Here is a 23,971-nt window from a genome sequence, read left to right on the forward strand (position 1 = left end):
TTTTTTTTAAGCCATAGTATCGTCATCAAAAGATTTGCCTCTACCCAGTTCGTCTTGTTAGAAATGTGGTTTGGAAGTTACCACACAGCTTTAGAAAAAGAGCTGAGGGTCAGGGCCATCCACACATCTCTGTCTTTCATCATAGCTCCTTCAAAAGGGCAGCGTACCCTTCAGAGATGTCTCTGTGGCACCCTCAACCCTGTCCTAACTGGAAGAAGACAAGAACACTTTCTCGACTCTGGCTGCATGCTGAAATCACCCAGGGAACTTAAAACACACACACACACACACACACACACACACACACACACAATTATTGACGCCAGGGCCCCACCTCAGACTAATTCAATCAGAATCTCTCATGGTGGGGCCTGGGAAGAGGCATTCATGGTGCTTCCCTGAGACACAGCAGCTGCCAGCTTCCCAACCGCAGGGCACACAAGAACACCCTGGGGTCCGGTAAAAATGCAGACCTTGATCCAACAGGCCAGAGTCCCCAGGAGCTGTTGGTGCTGCTGGTCTGAGGACCACGCGTAGAGCAGGGAGGCCATGGAAAATCAGGAAGGGATAGGGCCGGATGGGGGCATCGCGCCCGCTACCAGTACGCTAATGGGACGGAAGGAACAGAGGGTTCAATCAAAGGTGCTACCTTCCTGGGAAAGCACGGTGCCACAAGTCACTTCAAGGGAATCCCTGAAGTCAAGTCTCCCTCCCTGAGCCTGCCCTTTGAATAGTGTGTCTGGCCCAGGCCTCTCCGCGGACTCTCTCTGGTGTTAACTCATACCTAGGGCTTAGCACTCTCCACACACCAAGCCCCTGCAGGGCTGAACAGAGAAAGGGTGGCAATATCTGTACCCTGTGTTCCTGGAGGTGTCTGCCCCCTCATCTGGGTCTGTGACCGAATCCCCAGTCCTCCTTGCTCCAGCACCAGTGTCTTCCATGGCACTCTACCCCTGGAGCTTTGTTGTCATGAGCTGGTCCTTTTAGGCGCATTGGTCCATCCTGAGCCCACCAGCTCCAGCGCCCTCAGAGCGGCAAGAGGGGCCACTGCCCTGGGAGTCCTGGTGGAGGGAAGCATACGGCTAGACAGTCCAGTGGCCCAGCCTCCTCCAGTCCTGAGCCACGACATCATCATCCTGGCCGTGTCTCCCCGGCTCGTTCTTTGGGGGATCACGCCTTGGGCAGCTACAGGAGGAGGCGGTCTCCCCAGCATTTGGCTTATGGTACTCTGATGGGGGAGGAGCAGCGGCCAGCTGATCTGCCCTTAACTCTTTAGTTTCCTCCAGAGACCAAACCTTGGCATTGTCCATTTTGTGCAAAGCAAATACTTCCCCAGAAATGGCCTTCCTCTTTTTTGTTTTCTTTTTTTTCCCTACAACTCTGTTTTCCTAAAAGCTCTCTTTCGCTGCAGAAAGCCCTGTTAGGAGAAAGACAAGTGCTCGCTCGGAGAGAGGAGATAGAGTCCTTCCTGGCCCTCTTGTCCTCAGCCTTGTGAACCCAAAGCAAGGATGCTTCGAACCAGAGCCCTGCCTTTTCTGACCCTTGTCAAGCCTAAACTGTCAGCATCTTGTGCTGGAAATAAGGATCTTGGCATTTTGGAGTATAAATGTTTTGGTTTAAGAGGCACCAGTGGATGGGGCACCTGGTGGCTCAGCCGGTTGAGTGTCTGACTCTTGATTTCGGCTCGAGTCGTGGTCTCGTGGTTGTGAGATCGAGCCCAGCATTGGGCTCCACGCTGGCAGCACAGAGCCTGCTTGGGACTCTCTCTCTCTCTCTCTCTCTCTCTCTCTCTCTCTGCTCCTCCCCCCCCCCTCAAAATAAACTTAAAAAAAAAAAAGCACCAGTGGCAGGAGCACAGATTCAAAGATAAAGGTAAGTCTGTGTCTTCACCAATGGCTGGCATCTGTGTGCCCAGGTCCATGCAGAATCAGGTGACGGGCCACAAAGCATAAATTGTTGGCAAATGAGGAAGCTGGTGGTGGGCTTAGGAGCATTGGAATGTGTGTTGTGCAGTCTCTGTCCTTCACTTCTGTTGCAGGGTGGGTGCCAAGGTGCTGTGCCCCTGGCCCTTTTCCTGGCCACTGGCCATCTCCTCTGGGAACGGGTAGGAAACCGAATGGCAGAAAACCAGCGGTGTCTTTGAGAAGGCTGGGCCAGACCAGACAGGCACCCAGGCTAGACGTGTCTGGCCACTCCCAGGTGTGGCAGGGTCACACAGGGTCAACTGTCAGCCGTCCTGTCCATTCAGGGAGCTGCGTCCAGAGTCGCTGGGGACAGCAAAACATCTAGACGCCAGTTCTGCAAACTCTGGGAGGCACATTAAGTTCCGCCCTAATAATGTGGCCTTTGGGCCACTACTGCTGAAGGAAATAAGTCCTGGCAAGTCCACCCTTCCAAAGCACCAGGAGCCCAGTGAACACAGCCCATCACCTCCCTGCCTGTGGCAGTCACCCCTTATCTGCTGTGGTTTCTGTGCATTGAAACATGTGTTTAACCTTTGAAAGCACAGATCCCAGCTCTGAATTTAGATTCCCTGGGGGACCTCCAGTTCCTGGAGCTCATAGACATTGGGTCTGTGTTTAGAAACACCCAAACTGTCTCCTTCCTCAGAGCCCCCAGAGCTCTGTCCAAGCCCTCCTGGTCCTGTGTGTGTCCATGGAGCTGACCCACAGCCCCACCTATCTCTTGACCCTACCCAACGGGTCATGTCCATCCCATGAGGCTGCAGACTGTGTGGCTGAGCACTTACCCAGGGCTCCCAGTTGGATTTCCTTGTATCGCTACGCTAGACTGTCACAAGTCGGCTCAGGGCTTGGCGTAGTGCCTGGCACGTGGATGGCGGTGAGTTGACATGCATGGGGTTTGCTGGCCTGGACACCAGGCGTGGGGTGCAGGAAGCCAGGCTGGTCTTGGAGGCAGCGAGTTGCCATCCTTGCCTGAAACGCAGAGAGCTGACCGTGTGGATTTCACAGTAGTGTCACACAGAGTCCTTAGGACCAGAGCCCTTTTTGCTTCTGTGCCTGATCCCTGGCCGTCTGACAGACCGTGTGAGGTTATATCCTGCTCGTACAGCCTGAGGACATAGGATGTTTTAATCCTTTTTTTTTTAAGGTTTTATTTATTTTGAGATAGGGAGCATGAGTAGGGGAGGGGCAGAGAGAGAAGGGGGAGAGAGAATCCCAAGGAGGCTCCACACGGTCAGCGCAGAGCCCGACGAGGGGCTCGATCTCAGGAGCTGTGAGATCATGACCTGAGCGGGAGTCGGATGCTCAACCGACGGAGCCACCCAGGCGCCCCCATAGGACGTTTTGTAGTTCTGAGTGTTAAGGGGGTTGAGGAGCACAGCCCCCGTGTCGGCACAGGGAGTCTCAGTGGCCGCTGTTTGGGGTCATGCACAGGCAAGGTTAGACCACCAGTTACATTTGTACAGACAGAGATAGAATAATGAAGGGCAGGGACATGAAAGGAAAGAATGGTCTGGCTCAGGCCCTCACCCCCATCCCAGCTGACCGCGTGGTGTGGGGCTTAGCCTGTTTCCTTATCTGTTAAATGAGGATGAACCTTGACCTCATGGCGTCTGTCAGGATTGAAAGACCAAGCGCCTAGAGCTGTGTGCCACACACCCAAGATTGCCACTCGGCAGATGTTAGCGCCCTTGCCCTCATCGAGGGCACAAAGGGCCATCGCTCCTTAGCTCCGTGATGTGTGCCTTCGACACAGACCGAGAATTCACCACTCGCCACCTTCCCTGCCGTCCTGATTTCAGCGTTTCACAGCTCGCTTGTGGGATCGCACCTTTCACCCCTGAGTGTCTGTGCACCACGCAGAAATGAGAACGGCCCCCCTCTCTCTGCAGGCAGACATGTGACATCAGGCTCACACTGTTCCTGGGTAAACACCAGATCCTGCAGGAGAGATGGGGTGGGGAGGGAGGATTGTACCCGCATCGGGGTCAAGTTCAGGGAGCATGGATTAAGCACCTACTGAGTGCCTGGTGCTTCTGCACACAGTGGTCCTCTGGGGGGAGCACCATTAGCAGCTAAGGAAACAGAGGGTCTGTGATGTTCAGATCTCGTGCCTGAGTGCACAAGACAGCACAGCCAGGGATCAGATCAGGTCTCTTTCCCTCTGCCATGCTTCTCCTAATCAGGCTGGTTAGCCATTTCTGTTTCCCTCTGGGAGAAACCAAGGCAGTCAACAGATTCTTTCTGATCAGAGCAGTTTCCTCCAGGGCCTTCTGAGCTATCCTGCCTCACAGGTGATCTGGGTGATTCTGCTCCTGCTTTGTATTTTTAGGATCCCCAGAGAAGGGACTCATGCAGAAGAACTCAGCTAGGCAGCTCCTGCAAAGAATTCAAAATTACAACGGGTGGATGACTGTGGGGAGGGTGACTGCACAGGATCCGGAGCAGGCAAAAATTAGACATGGCATTCCTACCGTCAGCCATGGTGGCCTGCCTCCCGCCCTGCTCACCCACGGCAGATCCGAGCCAGACTAACTAGAGGCTGGCTGAATCAGAGCAGGGGCAGTCCTAGGGTGTTGAGCCTTGGGAAGCGAACCTGGCTGATGTTCAGCTTGGGCGTCACTTTCCTTAATTTATCGTAAACTGTCCCGTGGGCAGAGCTGGGCACGGATCCCGCTGAGCTCACACCCTTGTTTTCCTTTCCTGCCAGGTCTTTGCTGCGAAAGTTCTCAACCTTGTCCTGCCAAACATGTCCCTGGGCCCAATCGACTCCAGCATGCTCTCTCGGAATAAGACGGAGGTGAGAGTGTTTCTGAAAACCTGGAGGGAGCCGAGGCTGGGGAGGGACTGAAGGCAGCAGCCCCCGGTTGGAAAAGCTGCGGGCTAGTCTGTCCGTGGCTTTCTGCCACCCTGTCACTGAGGCCCTTCATGAAATGATGGGGATATAGAGATGCGTGAGGTGCCATGTGGCATCAGGACTGGGTGGGAAAGGACAGGTGCTTGGGATACCTGAGCTATGCCCTGAACATAAGGAGCAAACCGGATGAAGTTGCATGAATCAGCCAGGGCTCTTGTGGCTGCAAGTGACAGAAACCCAAAGCAAAGTGATTCAAGCAAAAAGAGGGATTTATTGATGAATGGAACTAAAGGCTTTCAGGCATGGCTGGATCCAGGGGCTCAGAAGTCTTGTTCACCGTCTGTGGCTCCCCAGCTCTCATATCCCCTAGTTTGGCTTCATTCCCAGGCAAACTTTCCCCAAGTGGAAGCAGAGGGGGCCACCAGCAGCTTTCCTAAGCAACTGCAGCAGAAAGATAGACTGTTGCAAAGCCAACAAACCTGTCAGGGCTGATTGTTATTGGCTGACTGTCCAGCAAAAGGGGTGGTGTCAACCCCACCCGACTTCACGGACTCCGCATAGAGAAGGGCAATTTCTGGGGGGCCAATTGGGATGATGGTAGTAGATTGGATTCAGGCCAGGCCAAAAGTCATACATCCATGTGTTGGGAGGTGGGAGCTGGTGCAGGAGCTGAAGGGGGTTCAAGAGGAAGAGGGTTCCTGGTAGAGGTCACCGTGCCAGTAAAGTCCTCATTTGAAGGGAGGACAGCCCATTTACTGTGGTTCAGCCACAACACAGAGGGCAGCAGGTGAGCGGCAAGGGGTAAACTGAGGTCAGATCATAAGGCACGTCGTGAACCCCTTCTCATGGGGGCCAACGCCCTGCCCGAAACACGTCACAGCCCCCCAAGCAGAGCTGTGCTACTATTATTAAAAGCAAAACCCGCCAAAAGAAGCCCAGGAAGAAAAGATAAGGTGGCCTTGAGAGACAGGGGCTGGGGGTTATGCCATCTGGTTGATGTCACCACCTCTGGGACCAGGCACCGAGGTCAGCAGGGACAAAAGGTCAAGGTCAACTCACGTGCCTGAGATACCGGGCCAGAGTGTAGTCCAAAACCCCAGAGATTTGGGTTGGTCTATTAAGGTTCAGCGAGCTGGCTCACTTCCCAGGTAGCTAAAGCCCAGCACCTTGCACCCTGCTTTTGATTGGGCCCTTGTGTTGTGTGCCAGGCTGGTGCTATGTGCCCTTCCAGCCGCACGGCAGCCCCATGTTGCAGATGAGCAGACTGAGACTGGGCAGGTCCAGAGGACTTGCCTGGGCCCACCCACTGGAGGGGCTGGCCTAAGAGCTTAGGTGGGTGTGGTCCCCAACCTGCTCTGTCAGTGGGGGCAAGGACCCCTGTGGCTTATAGCCCGTGGACAGCAGGCAACCCTGGGCATCTGAAAGATACTGGAATTATCTTCAGGATTAAGCAAATCATTTTACCACTCTTCTGCCTAGTTTCCCCTCTTGCCTTAGGAATTGGAAATCATGGGATCATTGGCTCCCTGAGGACCCTGGAAAATAGAGCAGGGTGCTGTGGTATTCCAGTGGCTGTCCCTGAGACCTGAGCACCCAGACTCTAGTGTCATTATTAAATGTGACCTGCTGGCCCTCTCAGCCACTCAGAGGGTACGACTAACTGGGAACACTCCGTAATGTGTGGGAGGGAGAACTCTTGATCAAGAGTCTGGCTCCCGGGCCTCTGAGGGCCACCTGTTTATGAATGACACCAGTGAGAGACCCTAAGTGGCAGGGATGGGGAGGTACCTGTAGGATGTCATGGGGGTCCCATCCACCCAAGTTATCCACATTCCTTTGAAATTTTTAGTCTAATTTTTAAAATGCACAGTGCCCCCCAAAGCCACATTTTGGGGCCAGATTTGACCCACCAGGATCAAAGAATATTTGAGTAAAGAAAAGAAAATTTAGGGGCGCCTGGGTGGCTCCATTGGTTGGGCGTCCGATTTCGGCCCAGGTCATGATCCCACAGTTTGTGGGTTTAAGCCCTGCGTCGGGCTCTGTGCTGACAGCTCAGAGCCTGGAGCCTGCTTTGAATTCTGTGTCTCCCTCTGTCTCTGCCCCTTCCCTACTTACACTCTATCTCTCTCTGTCTCTCAAAAATAAATAAACATTGAAAAAAAAGTAAAAAAAAAAAAAAAGAAAATTTCAAAAGGCCAATCTATACAGTCAAAAGGCACCACTTTAGGACCCAGAAACACCAAAGTCAAACTCATGCTGCTTGGTTTAATCCTGATGTGCATGGGTGAGATCAACATTAACTCCATTTCACAGATAAGGAAACTGAGGCTCAGGGGTTACGAAGGGGTCTAATTTGTCCAAAGTGGCACACCTCACCAGGGCCAGAGCTGAACCCATCTGATTCAGAAGCCCATGCCTGGCTGCTTCCTTCCAGCTACTATTTACAGTCACTAAGTTCTTTTTCCTGTTTTACAGTCACTGGTGCCCACAGCCCGTGTGGGGGGCCACTGCCCTGTGTGCAGGATTCACTTTGTGAGGGGATCCGAGGGGGCAGGGGCTCCTCCACCAGCAGGCATCTCGAATAATGGCTCTGGCTTGAATGTGCATTCTCTAGCAAAACCAATTATCTTTGCCTCTGCTGTGCTAGTACAACGAGAGACAGAGAAAGAGAGAGAGAGGGGACGCCCCCTTTGACATCTTTGAGATGAAACATCCAGGTGCAAATCCAAATTGTTTATCTTACCACCTGAAGGTATTTGGGCAAAAAAAGGAAGGAAAAAAAAAAAAAAGATAACGAAGTGATTCCGAACCCTCTTTGTTTAAAAGTGGTAAATTTCGTAGCTTCTATCTCATTTTTGAAATAGTGGAAAATTCCATTGAAGGCCTTACAAAAGCCGGGAGTCGGGTGTGAACATGGAGCCGGCACCCCTCATTTCTCAGGTTTCTGACCACTCAGACAAGAGAGGTGATTTTTTTTTTTTTTAACATTTTAATTATTTTTGAGACAGAGAGAGACAGAGCTTGAACGGGGGAGGGTCAGAGAGAGAGGGAGACACAGAATCTGAAACAGGCTGCGGGCTCTGAGCTGTCAGCACAGAGCCGGACGCAGGGCTCAAACTCGCAGACCGCGAGATCATGACCTGAGCTGAAGTCGGACGCTTAACCGACTGAGCCACCCAGGTGCCCCAGAGAGAGGTGATTCTTTAGAAACGCGGAAACATTTCCCTGCTGGGAAGCCTCCCAGGAAGGCAGGACGGTGGTCAGCCTGAAAGCTGGACTCCAGTTGGAATAAACAAGGAGCGAGCGGTTCCATTCCTCGGTGCAGAGAACCAGTCCCTCTGCTTGTCGCCACTCAGAGGCTCTCTTTGAACATTCTGCTGAGCCTTAAAAATAGCAACGCCCAGGGGGAAAATGTGTTCAGAAAAGGCACCTCCCCGGATCTAACATCAGGGTGTCTTCAGGCACATCTTTAGCTAAGATACTTCCCATGGAACCCTGAGGCTCTAAAAGCCCCAGAAAGAAAAGAAACGTTGGCCTGACAAGCTTACTATAAAGCAGGACCCGGTGGAAGGAGCCACGGGCTCTGGGAAGATTTGGAAGTCTGTCTCTGGGGAAGCAGGCTGGCTCTGTCGTTGGAATGTCAAAAGCACGGTGTTTGTGTGGGTTTTGCCCACCCAGGCCCGTTAGCATTACACCCCTCGCGAACCAACATCCCTCACGGCCACCAGCCCACGGAGGCACGGTCTCCCAGCATGTGCAAAGCCTTCTGGGAATGAAGGCCGAAAATGCCTCGTGTTGTCTCAATACTGACCAGTGCGTGACTGTCGTACCCTTCTTCTGTGTCAGACGCCCTAGCCCTTCTGTCCGGCCACATCTCCCAGAAGTCAGTCTTCTTACCAGTATTTGCATTTGTGGAAACTTGGGCCCAGAGAGGGCGAGTCACTTACCCAAGGACACGCAGCCACTAAGTAAGGGTTTGAGCCCAGATCGCTCTACTCTGAGCCAAGTGCCCTTGGCACTAAATTCCTGAGAACAAAGAAGTTGCCACTTGGGCATTTTTTATGTTTGTCTACATGGTTAGCATCCTTGGTCAGAACACTGGAGTGCTGCCATATATATTCATCATTCCGCCCTCAACAGTGGGTTCTTCAGAATGTGATGAATCCCTCCCACTCTGAGAAGCCTTGAATGTTCTAAATAGTTCTCAGGCCAAAGACACTGGGGCAAGAGGTGAAGAGGGGAGGTGGCCGATGATCTCCTCCCACCCTGGAGCCCCCGATCGTCCCCCGACTGCACAGAGACAGAACGCACCGCTTTTTCTGAGCTCTGTCCTTCAGCCTGTGAACTGGTGGAGACTGGGAAAAGAAGTGGCTGTGATTCCGAGCATACCCTCAAGGCGGGGCATCCGCTGTTTGTACACAGAGGCGATGTGTCTTCTGAACGAAGTCTGTTTTCTCGCAACGTGCTGGCTGCCCTCGGAGCGCATCCTGGCGAGTTGGCACTCACGCCGGCAGGGCCAGATGGTGAGATCCAGGCGCCCAGAGAGCTGTGGGGAGTGACCAGCTCTCTTCCTGTCTTTCCTCCAGGTGGGCGACTCTCCAGACCCCCACCCAGCACTTCAGAGGCGCCCAGCGCTGAGGATGAGGCTCCCCAGCTCTTCTTGTCTGCACGCTTCCCACCCCCGCCCGCAGGGAGGCTGTATCTGCCGTGGCCCTCCAGAAGGCTCCTGCCAGGCCTTGGAAAGCTCGGCCATCCCTGAGGCTTTTGACTAATTGTAACCACAGCTAAAGATAGGCCTCAGCCTCCCACTCTGTCCCCAGGACACAGCCTCCCACAGAAATCCCCTCTGAGAACCGGTTATTAACTTTCCAGTGTGCCCAGTTTGGTCAGCCAATTTTATTTTGTGACTCTCCATCGCTCCTAGCTTACATTCCCCACAGACGACTTGTCTATTTGAAGCAGCTAAGAATTTACTGGTGCCTTAAAAAAAAAAACCACAAGAGGCCATTAGAATGTCTTTTGGCATGTCTAGCTCCGTATGGGGGCAGCCAGCACGGAGCACGACGATGTGACTACCTTGGTCTTGTGCCCTGCCCACGAGGGGTCCGCTGACCTGCCCCCTCGCATGTTTCTTGCTCACAGCCCTCCTCCCGCTGCGGACTCTCGCAGCCCTGAGCACACAAGCCGGCGGACTTCCTGAAGCCGGCGGACTCTCCAGACTGTCAGGGGTCGTCACAGCTGCCAGCCAGACCCGAGACCTTGACGCGTTCTCCCTGCCCTGCAGCGTCACATCATCCAAGAAGAAAGAAGCCACCAGCTTGGCTGGGTTCCCATGGGAATACCACCTGGGCCAAATGCGCTCAAAGACACCATCGGTCACCTCAAGGCCACCCGGGAGCTAGGATTTGGACCCCCATTTACAGGACGATCAGAGGCAGCCGACTTGCCAAGCCTTGGTGTAAGCGGCCGATCCAGACACCAGCCCCAAACGGGGACTCTGCCCACCAGCGTCTTCCTGCTCCAAGCCTACCCAAGGGACGTGTGTCTCCTACTGGCAAAGGGAAACCAAAGAACCTGAAAACTGGGATTGTGGGGAAAGGAGCTTTCTCCTCCGATTTTAATTATGGAGAATTTCAAACCTACAGGAAAGTGGACAATGGCAGCACAACACAGTCCCACGTACGCTTCCCTGTGGTTCACCAAATGGGAAATGTTACGCCATACTTTTTTCATCTGTGCTTACATATGGAAATAGCAATATGGATGTGTAGCTTAAGTCTTTTCCAATTTATTGAGGTAATATACACGGAAGGTAAAATCTACCATTTTTTTTTTCAATATATGAAATTTATTGTCAAATTGGTTTCCATACAACACCCAGTGCTCATCCCAAAAGGTGCCCTCCTCAATACCCATCACCCACCCTCCCCTCCCTCCCACCCCCCATCAACCCTCAGTTTGTTCTCAGTTTTTAAGAGTCTCTTATGCCTTGGCTCCCTCCCTCTCTTTTTTTTTTTTTTCCTTCCCCTCCTCCATGGTCTTGTTAAGTTTCTCAGGATCCACATAAGAGTGAACACATATGGTATCTGTCTTTCTCTGTATGGTTTATTTCACTTAGCATCACACTCTCCAGTTCCATCCACGTTGCTACAAAGGGCCATATTTCATTCTTTCTCATTGCCACGTAGTACTCCATTGTGTATATAAACCACAATTTCTTTATCCATTCATCAGTTGATGGACATTTAGGCTCTTTCCATAATTTGGCTATTGTTGAGAGTGCTGCTATAAACATTGGGGTACAAGTGCCCCTATGCATCAGTACTCCTGTATCCCTTGGGTAAATTCCTAGCAGTGCTATTGCTGGGTCATAGGGTAGGTCTATTTTTAATTTTCTGAGGAACCTCCACACTGTTTTCCAGAGCGGCTGCACCAGTTTGCATTCCCACCAACAGTGCAAGAGGGTTCCCGTTTCTCCACATCCTCTCCAGCATCTGTAGTCTCCTGATTTGTTCATTTTGGCCATTCTGACTGGCATGAGGTGATATCTGAGTGTGGTTTTGATTTGTATTTCCCTGATGAGGAGCGACGTTGAGCATCTTTTCATGTGCCTGTTGGCCATCCGGATGTCTTCTTTAGAGAAGTGTCTATTTATGTTTTCTGCCCATTTCTTCACTGGGTTATTTGTTTTTCGGGTGTGGAGTTTGGTGAGCTCTTTATAGATTTTGGATACTAGCCCTTTGTCCGATATGTCATTTGCAAATGTCTTTTCCCATTCCGTTGGTTGCCTTTTAGTTTTGTTGGTTGTTTCCTTTGCTGCGCAGAAGCTTTTTATCTTCATAAGGTCCCAGTAATTCATTTTTTAAAATCTACCATTTTAACCATTTTTAAACATAGGGCTTGGTGGCCTTAAGCACGCTCACCACGTTGCACAGTCGTCCCTGCCACCCGTCTCCAAAGCTTCTTCATCTGCCCAAACTGAAACTGTGTCCCGACTAAATAATAACGCTCTGCTCCCCGTCGCCTCCAGCCCCTGGCACCCAGCGTCCCCCTTTCTGTCACTATGAATTGGACTCTTCTAGGGACCTCATACGAGTGTGATCATACAGTATTTGTCCCTTTGTAACCGGCTCATTTCACTGACCCGTGTCCTCAAGGCTCATCCCTGTTGCAGCCTGTGTCAGACTTTCCTTCCTTTAGAAGGCTGGATACTATTCCATGGCATGGATAGATCACATTTTGTTCATGCATCCATCTGTCAACGGACACCCAGGCTGCGTCTACCTCTTGGCTGTTGTGAACATGAGTGTGCAACTATCTCTTCAAGACCCTGCTTTTGGTACTTTTGGGTTTACACCCAAAAGGGTTTGCATTTCTCTAATGACCAGTGGTGCTGAGCACCTTTTCATGCGTTTACTGGCCATTTGTATATCTTCCTGGGAGAAGTGTCCATTCACATTACTTTTCCCATTTTTTCAATCAGATGTTTTGGGTAACATTGTTGTTGCATCGCGGGAGCTCTTTGTATATTCTAGCCATGAACCGTTTGTCAGTATGTGATTTGCAAGTATATTTTCCCATTCTGTAGATTGCCTTTCTATGTTGATAGTGTTCTTTGATGCACAAAAGGTTTTCATTTTGATGTAGTCCAAATTCCCTACTTTTTTCTTATGTTGCCTGTGCATCTGGCGTCATGTTCAAGAAGTCATTGCCCAACCCAGGGTGGTGAAGTAGGTACATTGTTTTGGCTGAACCATTTGAAAGTTAAGTTGCGGGCACCGGGACCCTAAACTCCTCAATACTTCAGTGTGTGTTGCCCAAGAGGAAGGAACCAGAATGAGGACATTCACACATGGCCCCATGCCGTCGTCACGCTTTGGAAAAGTATCAGTAATTCCCTGTCTTCATTCTCTATCTAATCTGCATTTTGGTTTCCTTAGTTGCCACCAACTTTTTAAGACTTGCAGTGACGGGATCTTGCTGTTTGTGACCCGCCGTGACGGAGGTGGTCCTGTAAGATCCCTGTAATTCTTTCTTGTTTCTCTCACTTCGTGTTCAATCCCTGTGGCCAATGTGACTGCATGGAGAGTACAGTGGCTGCTTTTCCCCTTCTTTTGGTGACCACTCGGGAGCTGTGTCTGGGTTCGGGGTCACAACCCAGGGAGCTCCACTCTGAAGGAGCCGGCAGGGTTGCCTTTCTGATTGTGAAGGTCCTCGGCCCTCCAGAAGGAAGCCCCAGAACCTTGTGCTGGGTTTTTGCAATGTTCAGTGATGCTCAGTAATTCATAACGCTCTTGATTCAGCGGTAACTCATACATGTAGGCTAATCCTGATTCATCCCGTGTCTATCCAGAATGGAACCACAGTGGCCTTATTTCTGATGGTTCTTGTCTGGCTCGAGAATTTCAGCCACCAAGGTTGGGCACGTCCTCCAACAGCCATAGCAGTGACTCGGGCCTCCTGGCTTGCCTTCAGTCAGCCGAGTTGGGGGGACTTTGTGCCGCGTCAGGCAAGACCCTCATCTCCCCTCTGCCGTCCTGCAGGTGGCACGTTACACCAACAGGATTTCATGGAAGCCCCGCTTCGGGCCAGGCCCGGAAGTACCCGATGAGCCACCCTGTCTTCTGGGGTCACAGCCACAGGGCAGAAAGGTGGTTCTGGAGAAGGACAAAGAGGCAGGCAGCAGGCTCGGTGGGAAGAGTCCAGACCCAGATCCCCGACTCTGTCTCCTCCTTTGTGCCACAACACGACCTTGGAAACCACACGGTGCCACTGATCCACCTTGGAGCGGGGTGGCGGGGGGGCGGGTTTGGCCGCAGCCTGGTGCCGTGTAGACACCATGCCGATGGGAGCTGTTGTTATCACATCAGCGAAAGTTGTGTCAAAGATACAGGAGTCCTGGAGGGAAGCACCAGGTTCCCCAACAGTGCCTGGACGCCTGTCAGTGGGAGGAAACATGTGAACTGGCCCTGAAGAGGGGCCCGGGGTTTGCCAGCAGACAAGAAGAGGGGCATGGGAAGGGGGATTCTGGAAACCAGAAATGTCAGGGGCAGCCCCAGGCTGTAGGTACAGAGGATGACTGCCCGGAGGAAGGACAGGAACAGTGATGGCTCACAGTGCCCCCAGGGAGGGAGGCCTCCCGGAGCAAGGGGCAGTGAGCTGAGTGTGGGAAGAGAGGAGAGACTCTACAGGCATCCAGGCCCCAGGGACAGCTGGACAAGGCTCAACAAGAGACGGCACATGGAGAGGGGAGCTTGCATTGGCCGCGCCAGGCAAGCCTGCTTTCAGCGGGCCATGTCTTCGGTTCAGGCCAATTCCTATGCTGAGTTCTCGTTCGCCTGAGGATATCCTATGAACCTGGCACTCATGAGAACACGGCCCCATGAGCCACAGGGAAAGCAGCGGCAAGGCACTCCCGAGAGCTGGCCTTCATTGGGGGCGGGGGGCACTCCTCTCCGGTGCCCAGCCCTTCTTTGTGACATGAAGCCTCTGAGCCTGGTGTCGTTCCAGCTGTGAACAGCCCCTCTGCCAGCTGTGGGCCAGCAAGCCCGCTGCGGAGTTTCCCAGCTGCCACCCAGTGTGCACCAGACCCCCAGAGCCTGAGTGCTGCTTCTCAGGCTGGGTTAGAGGAAGGCTCACTCATCCATCCATCCATCCATCCATCCATCCATCCATCCAGTGTCTACCAAGGGCCTCCCAGGGCCGGCCCCAAGGGCTGATGCTTGACTGCCGAGCCAGGCACACGAACACCGGACTGCAGACCCCGGTGCACGTGGGGCTGGTGGAGGGCCCCTAGCTTGAGAGCCTGGGGAGCCTGATGGAGTGAGTCCTGACCTGAGGCCCGAAAGCAGAACAGACCCTCAAGGAGACAAAGAGCATCCGGCTGGGAAAACACTTGAGACAGGAGATGGAAGCCAACATGCGTAGGACAGGATTTTCCCTCATCCAACTCTCTCCACAACAAATTTCCTCTCCTACCATTCAAGGCAAAGGTGGGAAATGAAGAGATTGTCTCTGCAAAGGCCTGCCGGTTCGTTTTAGGGTCCCCACAGTTTCATAGCAATCCTTTGGGCAGAGTTGCTACGCACTCTCTCTCCAGTATGCCAGAGAAGGTGATCTGATTTTCCTGTGAAGGAAATGGATGGATTAACAGAGACCTAAAGAATGGAGGAAGGAGGTGGGAGTCCCAGGATGGGTGGGCTAAAGCTCAGGTGGAAGCATGAGGCTTCCAGAGGAAAAGGAAGGGATTCAAGGGAAAGAGGGTGAAAAAGCTCCAGCTGTAGACACATCTGTAAGTACCTGAGGGGAAGCCTCAGGAGAGGAGGCCTGCTGGGCTGTATTTGTCTGTGAGGTAGGAGACGGTGTCATGTGGAATGACACCTGTGTGTCTGTGTCCAGAGGGCACCCCCTTGCCCTTTGGCAGTCCGCGAAAGATCACCTCGTTATCTGTCAGGCCCAGACGTTTCTGGTCCTCACCAGGGACCCAGCCCTTTCTTTTCTGGAAGGGCCACCTCCACAGCTCCTGGCCATCTAAGTGCACAAGACCCACCTTTACTTTCTCTTCTCTAGACAGGTAGCATAGCCTGGTGAGTGGTTCAGAATGCTAATGTGGAGCCCACCTGCCTACCTTCTTATCCTGGCTCCGCCCCTTAATTACTGTGTAACTTTGGGTGAGTCACACAGCCTCTCTGAGCTTCAGGCTCCTCACAGATAGAATAATACCAGTCCCTACAGAGGTTTCCTGAGAAGTTTCGATGAGCAAATACAAGTAAAGCACTTCATGTAGCACCCGGTACAGAGTTAAGGGCTCCGTGTGTTAGTTATTTTTAGTATTATTCTAATTAAAAATGTAATTTTGCATTCCATCACAGAACAGATTTTCAAAAAAATAGGTCAAGAGCTTTGACTGGTGGGGTGGGGCCTAGATTTTGCTCAACCAAAGGTTCAAGAAAACTCCCAGCTGTGGATTGCAGCTATATTTACTGTGCTTTGGGGCAAAGTTTCTTCCCACAGAGAGACCTTGTGCGGAAGTCAGGAGCCCCAGCTGGCATGTTCCTGGCTGTCCAGTTCAACCTTGCTGACGGCCCTGAGAGCCTCAGAAAACCGTGAAGTACTTGACGATTGCTAAAACACACACAGGAGGCCAGGAACATATTCACAGCTTATGAAACTTACAACCCAAAAGGAATTTCAAGGTCCTCTCTGTGGGGAAACTGAAGCCCAGGAAGGAGAAGGGCCTCGCCCAAGATCACACAGCTAGGAGATGTCAGGGCTGGGTGGCCCTCACTCCTCTGGTCTTTCTTATATTGGTCAGTCAACTACCCCAACCAAGAAAAAGGACTTCAAGTCTCAGCGAGTGGAGGTGTCCCCAGAAGTCAGTCATCTGGAACAAAAATTCAGTCACTTGGTCTCAGATCCACAGCTTCTGGCTGGTAGGTCCCCAGCAGACACTGTCCTCCACTGGCAGGACCAGCTGTGGTCCAACAAATGGAGGGAGCTGGGCGTGAGAGATAGTACCAAAGACTGGATCTTTGTTATGTGTTTTTAATTAGACTTTTTATTTGAAGATAACTGTGATTCACACAGACTTGTGACAGATAATACAGAGGGATCCCATGTACCCTTCCTCAGTTCCCCCAGTGATGACATCTTGCAAATCTGTAGGACAGTAACTCAACCAGCGTACTGATACAGTCGAGCCCCGGAATCCCTCCACGTCCGCTTCCCTCCCACCTCATCCCTCCCGAACCACTAATCCGTTCTCTCATTTTGTCATTTCAAGAATGTCGTGGAAATGGAATCATACATCTTTTGGGACTGACCTTGTGGTCTCCGGTTTTGAATGGGCTAGTTCTGCAGACCTGTGCTCTGGGCTCGGACCCGGCCGAGGAGGAAGAGCCCTGTCCATTCCTTCCTGGGGATGATAGGACACATCGCTACCCCCAAAGGAGGACTTTGGGCAGATTTAGATCTTAAGCTTTGGGCAGATTTAGATCTCAAGCTCTCAGAAAACAAAGGCTGCCATGACTGGGCCAGAATAGTTACTTGGAGGCAGGGTTGGGCCCTCTGAGCCTCGGCTTTCCACATGGCCCTCCTCTTCCTTCTTGGTCCCAGCTCCCCTCTGCCACTCGCCTTCCACCCTGGCCATGGTTTATACCAGGGCCTGCCCTTTCCCCAACACATCTGGTATGTCCTTCCCCAGGCCCGTAATAGATCATTGTGTAAACAGGGCCTACGTGATCCAGACGTGGAAAAAGGAAGCCAAGAGCCAAGAGCAGGAAGCCACTTGATTGTCAGAGCAATTAAACCCAGGAGCAAACTCCTCAAGGGCCTTCACGTGCCCAGGGTGATCTGGGTCAGCAGGGCAAAGTGTCAGGCCGCTTCAGGAGGGGGGTGGTCTAACGGGCTCGGGCCCTGTACTCTCGAAAGGACACAACCAGGGCCCTGGCAGCGTGGAATGGAGTGCTGTCAGCCCGGGGCCCGCCAGCCTGCCCACACCAGACCACAACAACAGGGTGTAACAGGAGAGAGGCTTGTTTCCCTGCACGGTGACTTCTCAGGGCTAACGGCATCCATTTTTTCTCGCTGTTTCCAAGGGGCAGCCCTTGTCCCTGTGGCGTCACCTGTCTCTGTACTCCACCCGTGTCTGCCCTGGCAGGTGGGAGGGGCAAGGGTAGGATAAGCCTTTCCTTGACCAGAAAGTGCACACTCCCTCCCTATTGGCCAGAATCTGGTCACGTGACCACACGGCTACAAGGGAGGCTGGAAAATGTAGTCTTTATTCTGGGTGGTAGTGTTCCAAACTGCACATCCAGGGCTCTATAGGGGAAAACAGGAATTGGGTAATTCGTGACAGCCGCCTCCTCTGCAAAACAGGGGTAATGAGAGCCATTCCTCATGCAGTGTGTTTACGAAGGTCATGAAGGTTGAATGGGTTGAACGCTCAGGGCCAAACTCGCAGGAGAGTTCAGGAATGAATGTTGGCTACCCTCATTTCTTTTTCCCAAACGAGATCCTGCTCGTGACACCCCGGCCCCACACTGAGCACAAAGCATGTGTCCGGTCAGAGGTGCTGCAGTTGCCTTTGTATTTGTTGGCATCAGTTTACGACAGACTTTAAGCCCAGACCTCTCTGGGGGGCCCCATAGCCCTCTCCCCAAACACGCCTCCATGCAGACCCTGAATGCTCTCCCGCTGTGGCCATGCGGTCAAGCCAGAAACTGCCTGTGCCCTGTCCTGGCCAGTCTCTCATCCTCTCAGCCCCCAAGCAGATGGCCTGGCCCTGCAGGAGTCAACACCAGCTCAGCTGCAGGAAGTGGTTAATCCATCTCTCGTGGCTTTTCACAAATGGTCTGGTGTGCCTGCCATGCTCAGTCCCCAGCATGGGAGCACTCCAGGGATGGCAGGGGCGACCCAAGACAGCCTGTCCCTTCTTGGCCCGGATCCAGGATTCTGGCGGAGGCCCTGTAGGGGGTGGTAAAGAAGGGGAGATGTAGCCCCCACACCTGGAGGGTCAGAGTCAGAACGCACTGGATTCTCTGATGGCCTCACGAACATCTCTTCCCGGAAGCTTCATCCCTGTGGCTTCTCTGCTCCCTCACCCAGTCCTGACACCACAGGGCACTTCTCCAACTGGCTAAGTACCCACCGGCAAGGATGAGGAAAGTGAGCGGAGGGGCGTTGTGGTCTCACAGCTGCCCATATGGGCCTCAGAGAGTTCTAGAAACTTGTTACCCAGATTCTGTGGGGCAGATGCCCCACCTCGGGCCAGAGTGAGCAGGCACCCTCAGAGGCAGAGGAGTCCAGCCAGAAGGTAGGGAGAGCAGGACAGGGTGCCAGGGCAGCCCCACCCACGGCTGGGTGGACCTCCACGTCAGACCCGCCTCTAGGCACATCCCGTGAAGGGGCAGATACGGCTGAGGGTGCAGGTGTGGTGACAGGCTCCTTGTCAGGGTGGCGGGCGACCTCTGCGGCCCAGACCTGCCCCGGGCCTTGCTTCTCCCGAAGTTGAGGGGGCGGTGTCCTGCCAAGGGCCTTCGGCACCCCTCGCAGCAGCCCCAGGCCTTCCAGCAGAGCCCCTCCTACCCCCACACTCAGCATGTGCTCCTCACCCACGCCCACCAGGCAGACAGAATTCCAGGTGGACAGACTTAGAGAAAACAGAATCCACGCAGATCAATGCCAAAACCTCTTCAGAGCTACTCCTGACTGAAATCATCAAAGCAAACAATATGGTGCTGCTTACATCTTTTTGGTGACAAATCGATGCTTGAAACTGTCCATGGGCACGGGTATGAGTGCGGCATGCAGCAGAGCCTGGAAGGAGGGGCACCAAAAGTAGTGCAGGTCGGCCTTCTGGAAGGGCTGGCCCTGCTCCTGGCTCTCGCTCGGCACCCACAGCCCAGAGTAGCGGACGTGACCCGAATCAGCCGTTCAGGCCAGAGCAGGAGGAAAACTCCCAGGAAACAGGTCCGGGCCCCTGGACTGGAAGCCCCCTGCCCACCACTTCATGGATCTCTCTCTCTCTCTCTCTCTCTCTCTCTCTCTTTCCTGCAGGTCGACATTTATAATGCGGACCCCCTCATCTGCCGGGCGGGACTGAAGGTGTGCTTCGGCAACCAGCTGCTCAATGCCGTCACGCGGGTGGAACGGGCCCTCCCCAAGCTGACCTTGCCCTTCCTGCTGCTCCAGGGCTCTGCCGACCGCCTTTGTGACAGCAAAGGGGCCTACCTGGTCATGGAGTCCTCCAAGAGCCAGGACAAAACACTCAAGGTGAGCAGCTGCCCCCCACGTCCCCAAGACAGAGGGAAGGTGGCGTCCCTTGGGCCCCCCCCCCCGGGGGAACAAGTACCAGGGATGCCAGGCATCTATTAATTCTGAGCAAGTGCACAAGCCATGAGCTGATTGTTCACATGAACGAGCTTGAGAGGAAGAAGGAGAGAGCACTGAGTTGTCGCAGTCAAGAAGAGAACCGCAACCGGGCATGGAGCAGAAAGAGGTCTCCCGAGAGAATGCCCTCGGCTTGGCCGCGACCGAGGGCCAAGGGCGTGCGTTCTGCCTGGCCTCCCTACGTGTTGGCCTTACGCACCAGCAGCAACAGCCTTAGCCCGGCTGCCACCCCCGGGGGCTCTGAGCGCAAAGGTGCAGGGGGCCTGGTGGGATCTGGTCTGCAAGGGAACCCTCGAGAGCGTGTCCCGCAGAAGGGACAGCACCTGTGGTGTAGCCATGTGGCACATCACACCCGATAGACTGCGACGGACTAACTCAGAGCACCTTTCAAGATGGCAGATGTAGTTGTGGGGTTGAGAGGGGCCCATTTTGTTTGCCTGATGGAACCGGGCAGAGCCCCAGGTGGAGGAACACCTACTGTATACCCATCAAGCGACAGCTGACCCTGAAGGTGGCGCTCTGCGGCTGGTTAGGCAGACACACCCCTAGGGTGCAGTGCATTCCCCAACAGATGTGTCCTTGACCGTGCCACCACAGCCTGAGCAACCGAGTGCAGGGGCCCTGTGTCCAGGGCCATGTCTTGCTCAGTGTAAGGAGAGCAGGCAAAGTCACGCAGAGTCTACACCTACTGAGTGGCGGAGTCGGGATTCGAACTCAGGGCCTCTGACAGAGCCCCTGCCGCTCTCTACCCCGCACCTCGCTAACAAAGACGCTTCCATCCCTGCCAACCATCAAGTGCTCCCCTTGCAGCAGTACGAAGAGCAGACCCCGGCCCACACCAAACACCAGATGCAGACTTGTGGATGAAGAACAAGAAGGAGAGCGGGGAGAGGAAAGCTGGCTGTGTTAGTGCCAGAGGGCATGAAAACTCCGGTGGACCTGGCAGCCTGGGTGGGAGCCTCCCGTGTGGCACACCCCAGCCCCAAGAAGACCACTCAGTTATGCATTCACCCCCCTCTCATCTGTTTCTTCTTCAATTCACATACTCATTGGGCACCTACTCTGTGCCAGGCCCGGGGTCCAGACAGGCAGAGTCCGACTCCCATGTGGCCCGCGTCCTAGCCAGATGAGCACTAAGCAGAAACGCGACCAGGATGATGATGCAGGGGGTCGGTGCCAGGGGTGGGCTGGCCGACCAGAGGGACGGTGAAGCCCCTGCTTCAGATGGGGCGCACAGGGAGAGTGGTGGAAGAATGTTCTAGAACGAGGGACAGCACACCAAGACCCCAGGTTGGAAAGATCGGGCTGTGTGCAAGCAGCCAGCAGGGGTCGTGTGAGCCGAGCAAGGGAGTGGTGGCCCGCGTACCCAGAGTCGGGACTTTTTCTCTGGGTTGCATGAAGATTCACCTGAGCATCTGGAGCTGGAGAGTGACATGTGCTGATTTCAGTTCTCCAGGAGTCCTCACAGCTGCCACGTGGAGGCAAGACTGGAGGCCAGAGACAGGCTGGGAGGGAGCAGGGCAAGCCCTGGGCTGTGGGCTTGCACCAGGGAGGAGACGCGGCTCCCAGTTGTGAGACACTGGGACAGAGGTGTGGGGAATATCCAGAATTCCATTTTGAGCCACCTGTTAGAGGGTCCCGTTAGAAATTCAGAAAAAGAAAGGAAAGCAGGGTCTCCAAAAGGTGCTCACCACCCGTGCTCATGGGGGCATTCTTCACCACAGCCGAGCAATAGAAGCAACCCAGACGTCCATCGGTGGATGAGTGGATACATCAAATGTGGTCTAGACCAGTGATGGAATATTATTCAGCCTTAAAAAGGAAGGCAGTTCTGACTCATGCTACAACATGATGAACCTTGGGGACATTATGCTCAGTGAAATTAGCCAATTGCAGAAGCAAAAACACCGTATGATTCCACTTGCGTGAAGCATCTAAAGGAGTCAAAAACCATAGAAATAGAGAGTAGAATGGTGGTTGCCCAGAGCCGGGGGAAGGAGAGGGAATTTAACGGGAGTTTCAGTTTCACAAGGTGAAAAAGTTCTAGAGATCTGTTGCACAACCATGTGGAAATACTTAACACTCCTGAGCTGTACACTTAAAAATGATGAAGGTGGTAAATTTTATGTTATCTTTTTTGTTTTTTTACCACGGTTAAAAAAAAAAAAAAAGAAATTTGGAGATGCCTATTGGCAGTCCTACAAATAGGCAGTCAGATATACGCATCTAGAGTTCAGAGAGAGATCTGGCTGGAGATTTAATTCCTGAGTCACCAGCACAGGAGTGGTTTTAAAACCACGAGACTGGACAGGGTTACTCCAGGGAAGGACAAGGAGACCCACGGCCACGCCCATGGGCCCTGCCAGCATGCAAAGGTCAGCAGGGCCGTAGGTACAGCCTAGACTGAGAAGGGGCTGGTGGCGAGACAGGAAGAAGACCGTGAGGGCGGAAAGCCGTGCAAACCACAAGAGGAGAGTGTTTCTAGAGAGTTCACACCGGTCAACTTTTGAATGAGCTGAGAAGTCAGATCACATGGGAGCAAAAAGCGTTTCCTGGCTACTGCGAGGGGAAGGTCATGGGAGGGGGTGCCAAGAACACACGCTGAGAGCTGGTGGGAGTGAAAGGTTGGAATACGCTGAGCACCAGACGGAAGGCAAGGATGTGTAGACAGTGAGTGGAACTCACCCTTTCGAGATGGAGGCCCAGACGGGTCCATAGCTAGAGAGAGTAGAGTCAAGGGAGGGTGTGCGTAAGGAAAGGCATGCTAGAACATGTTGGGACATTTTATTTTTTTAAATTTTTTTTAATGTTTTTTTATTTTTGAAGGAGAGACCGAGTGTGAGGGGGGAGGGGTACAGAGAGAGAGGGAGACACAGAATCTGAAATGGGCTCCAGGCTCTGGGCTGTCAGCACAGAGCCCGACGCGGGGCTTGAACCCACAAACCACGAGATCATGACCTAAGCCGAAGTCGGACGCTCAACCGAGCCACCCAGGCACCCCTAGAACACGTTGGGACATTTTAATTTATTTGAGCTGTCCTCTGATCGAAAGACAACAACAGCATAAAGAGGGGAGTCCTCGGCGCATGGGGAGAGAGCCTGGAGCACCCGCTGGCTCCTCCCTGCCTGTACCTGTCCCTTCCTGTGGCCCTGACTTCCTGTCTCTCCCAATTGCAGATTTACGAAGGTGCCTACCACGTTCTCCACAAAGAGCTTCCAGAAGTAACCAACTCCGTCTTCCACGAAATAAACATGTGGGTCTCCCAAAGGACAGCAGCCGCGGGAAAGCAGTCCCCGCTCTGAGCGAACTGGCTGCGTGACCTGCCCACAGCCGGTGGGTCGGGGAAGTGGGCAGAGGAAGGGCAGAAGCTGGCTTGTCAGATGTGGCTTGCAGGGGGCAGGGGTGGGGATCACAAATCGGAGGGATCCCTGGCACAATTTACTTTAAAACAAGACATCCTTCTCATATATCAGGCTGTCTGTCACTGGATCTACATTAAGGGATAGACACTTCATGCACAGAGAAGGGCCACAGGCAAGTTTCCCAGGGAGAGAATGTGCTCAAATGTTCTTAAAACCAAGCGGAGCCTCTGCCCTGCCTCTCCCAGCCCCCACAAGGTTCCCAGGAATCCCTGGTGTTCCCCGGACACCTGACCGCAATAATCAGAGTCTCCCCTCCTGCCCTCTCCTCCAGCCCCCACCCCAAGACCGTCCCCAGCTGGCCTCGCTCTGTGGCCTTTCTCTGGCCGTGGGACAAGGTGGCAGGCGTCACCTCCCCGGGCAGTCTCACGTGCCCCCCGAGGCCCAGACAATGCCCAGGACTTCCTTGACATGAGGAGTCACCCATGACCCATGTCAGCTCCTCATCAGCCTGGAGCTGGGCTTTGGGATGGGAGGAAGCTTGGCCTGGAAAGAGAACTTGGTCAGGAATCCCCTCCTTCCTGCCAGGGAGCCTGGTGGGCGCCCGCTGAGTGCTTTACATATTCGGAGGCCGCCTTCCCTCACGTGACTAATTTGACCTGACACTCAGAGAGGGAGCGTATTCAAGATGAAGCATCTAATATATACTGTATATTCTAAAGCAGAGACTCTTTGGGTGGGTGGGTGGGTGGGTGGGACCGAGGGGGGCTTGAAGCTATGGGAGCCTGATGCCCCCGCACAGGAGGGGGACAGGCTGGCGGGAGGGCCCTGGTTAAGGCGCTAAGGTGCAACCCCCCAGAAAGCGGGGCCCTGGAGCGCCAGCAGTGGGCGGTTACGGGCC

General features: G+C 53.5%; 1 protein-coding gene across 1 annotated transcript in view; it reads left to right on the forward strand.

Annotated features, from left to right (window-relative positions):
* Positions 1-23,805, forward strand: part of MGLL (monoglyceride lipase) — a 66,696-nt gene extending 42,891 nt beyond the window's left edge. Inside the window, exons 4-7 of the mRNA XM_049642251.1 lie at positions 538-601; positions 4,646-4,764; positions 19,378-19,593; positions 22,888-23,805. Coding sequence (XP_049498208.1) covers positions 538-601; positions 4,646-4,764; positions 19,378-19,593; positions 22,888-23,013 — 525 coding nt within the window. The 3' untranslated portion in view covers positions 23,014-23,805. The remainder of the gene's footprint in view (positions 1-537; positions 602-4,645; positions 4,765-19,377; positions 19,594-22,887) is intronic.
* Positions 23,806-23,971: the final 166 nt, after the last annotated feature.

The sequence above is a fragment of the Panthera uncia genome, chromosome A2 (genome assembly GCF_023721935.1).
Source record: "Panthera uncia isolate 11264 chromosome A2, Puncia_PCG_1.0, whole genome shotgun sequence".
In the NCBI taxonomy this organism is placed as follows: Eukaryota; Metazoa; Chordata; class Mammalia; order Carnivora; family Felidae; genus Panthera; species Panthera uncia.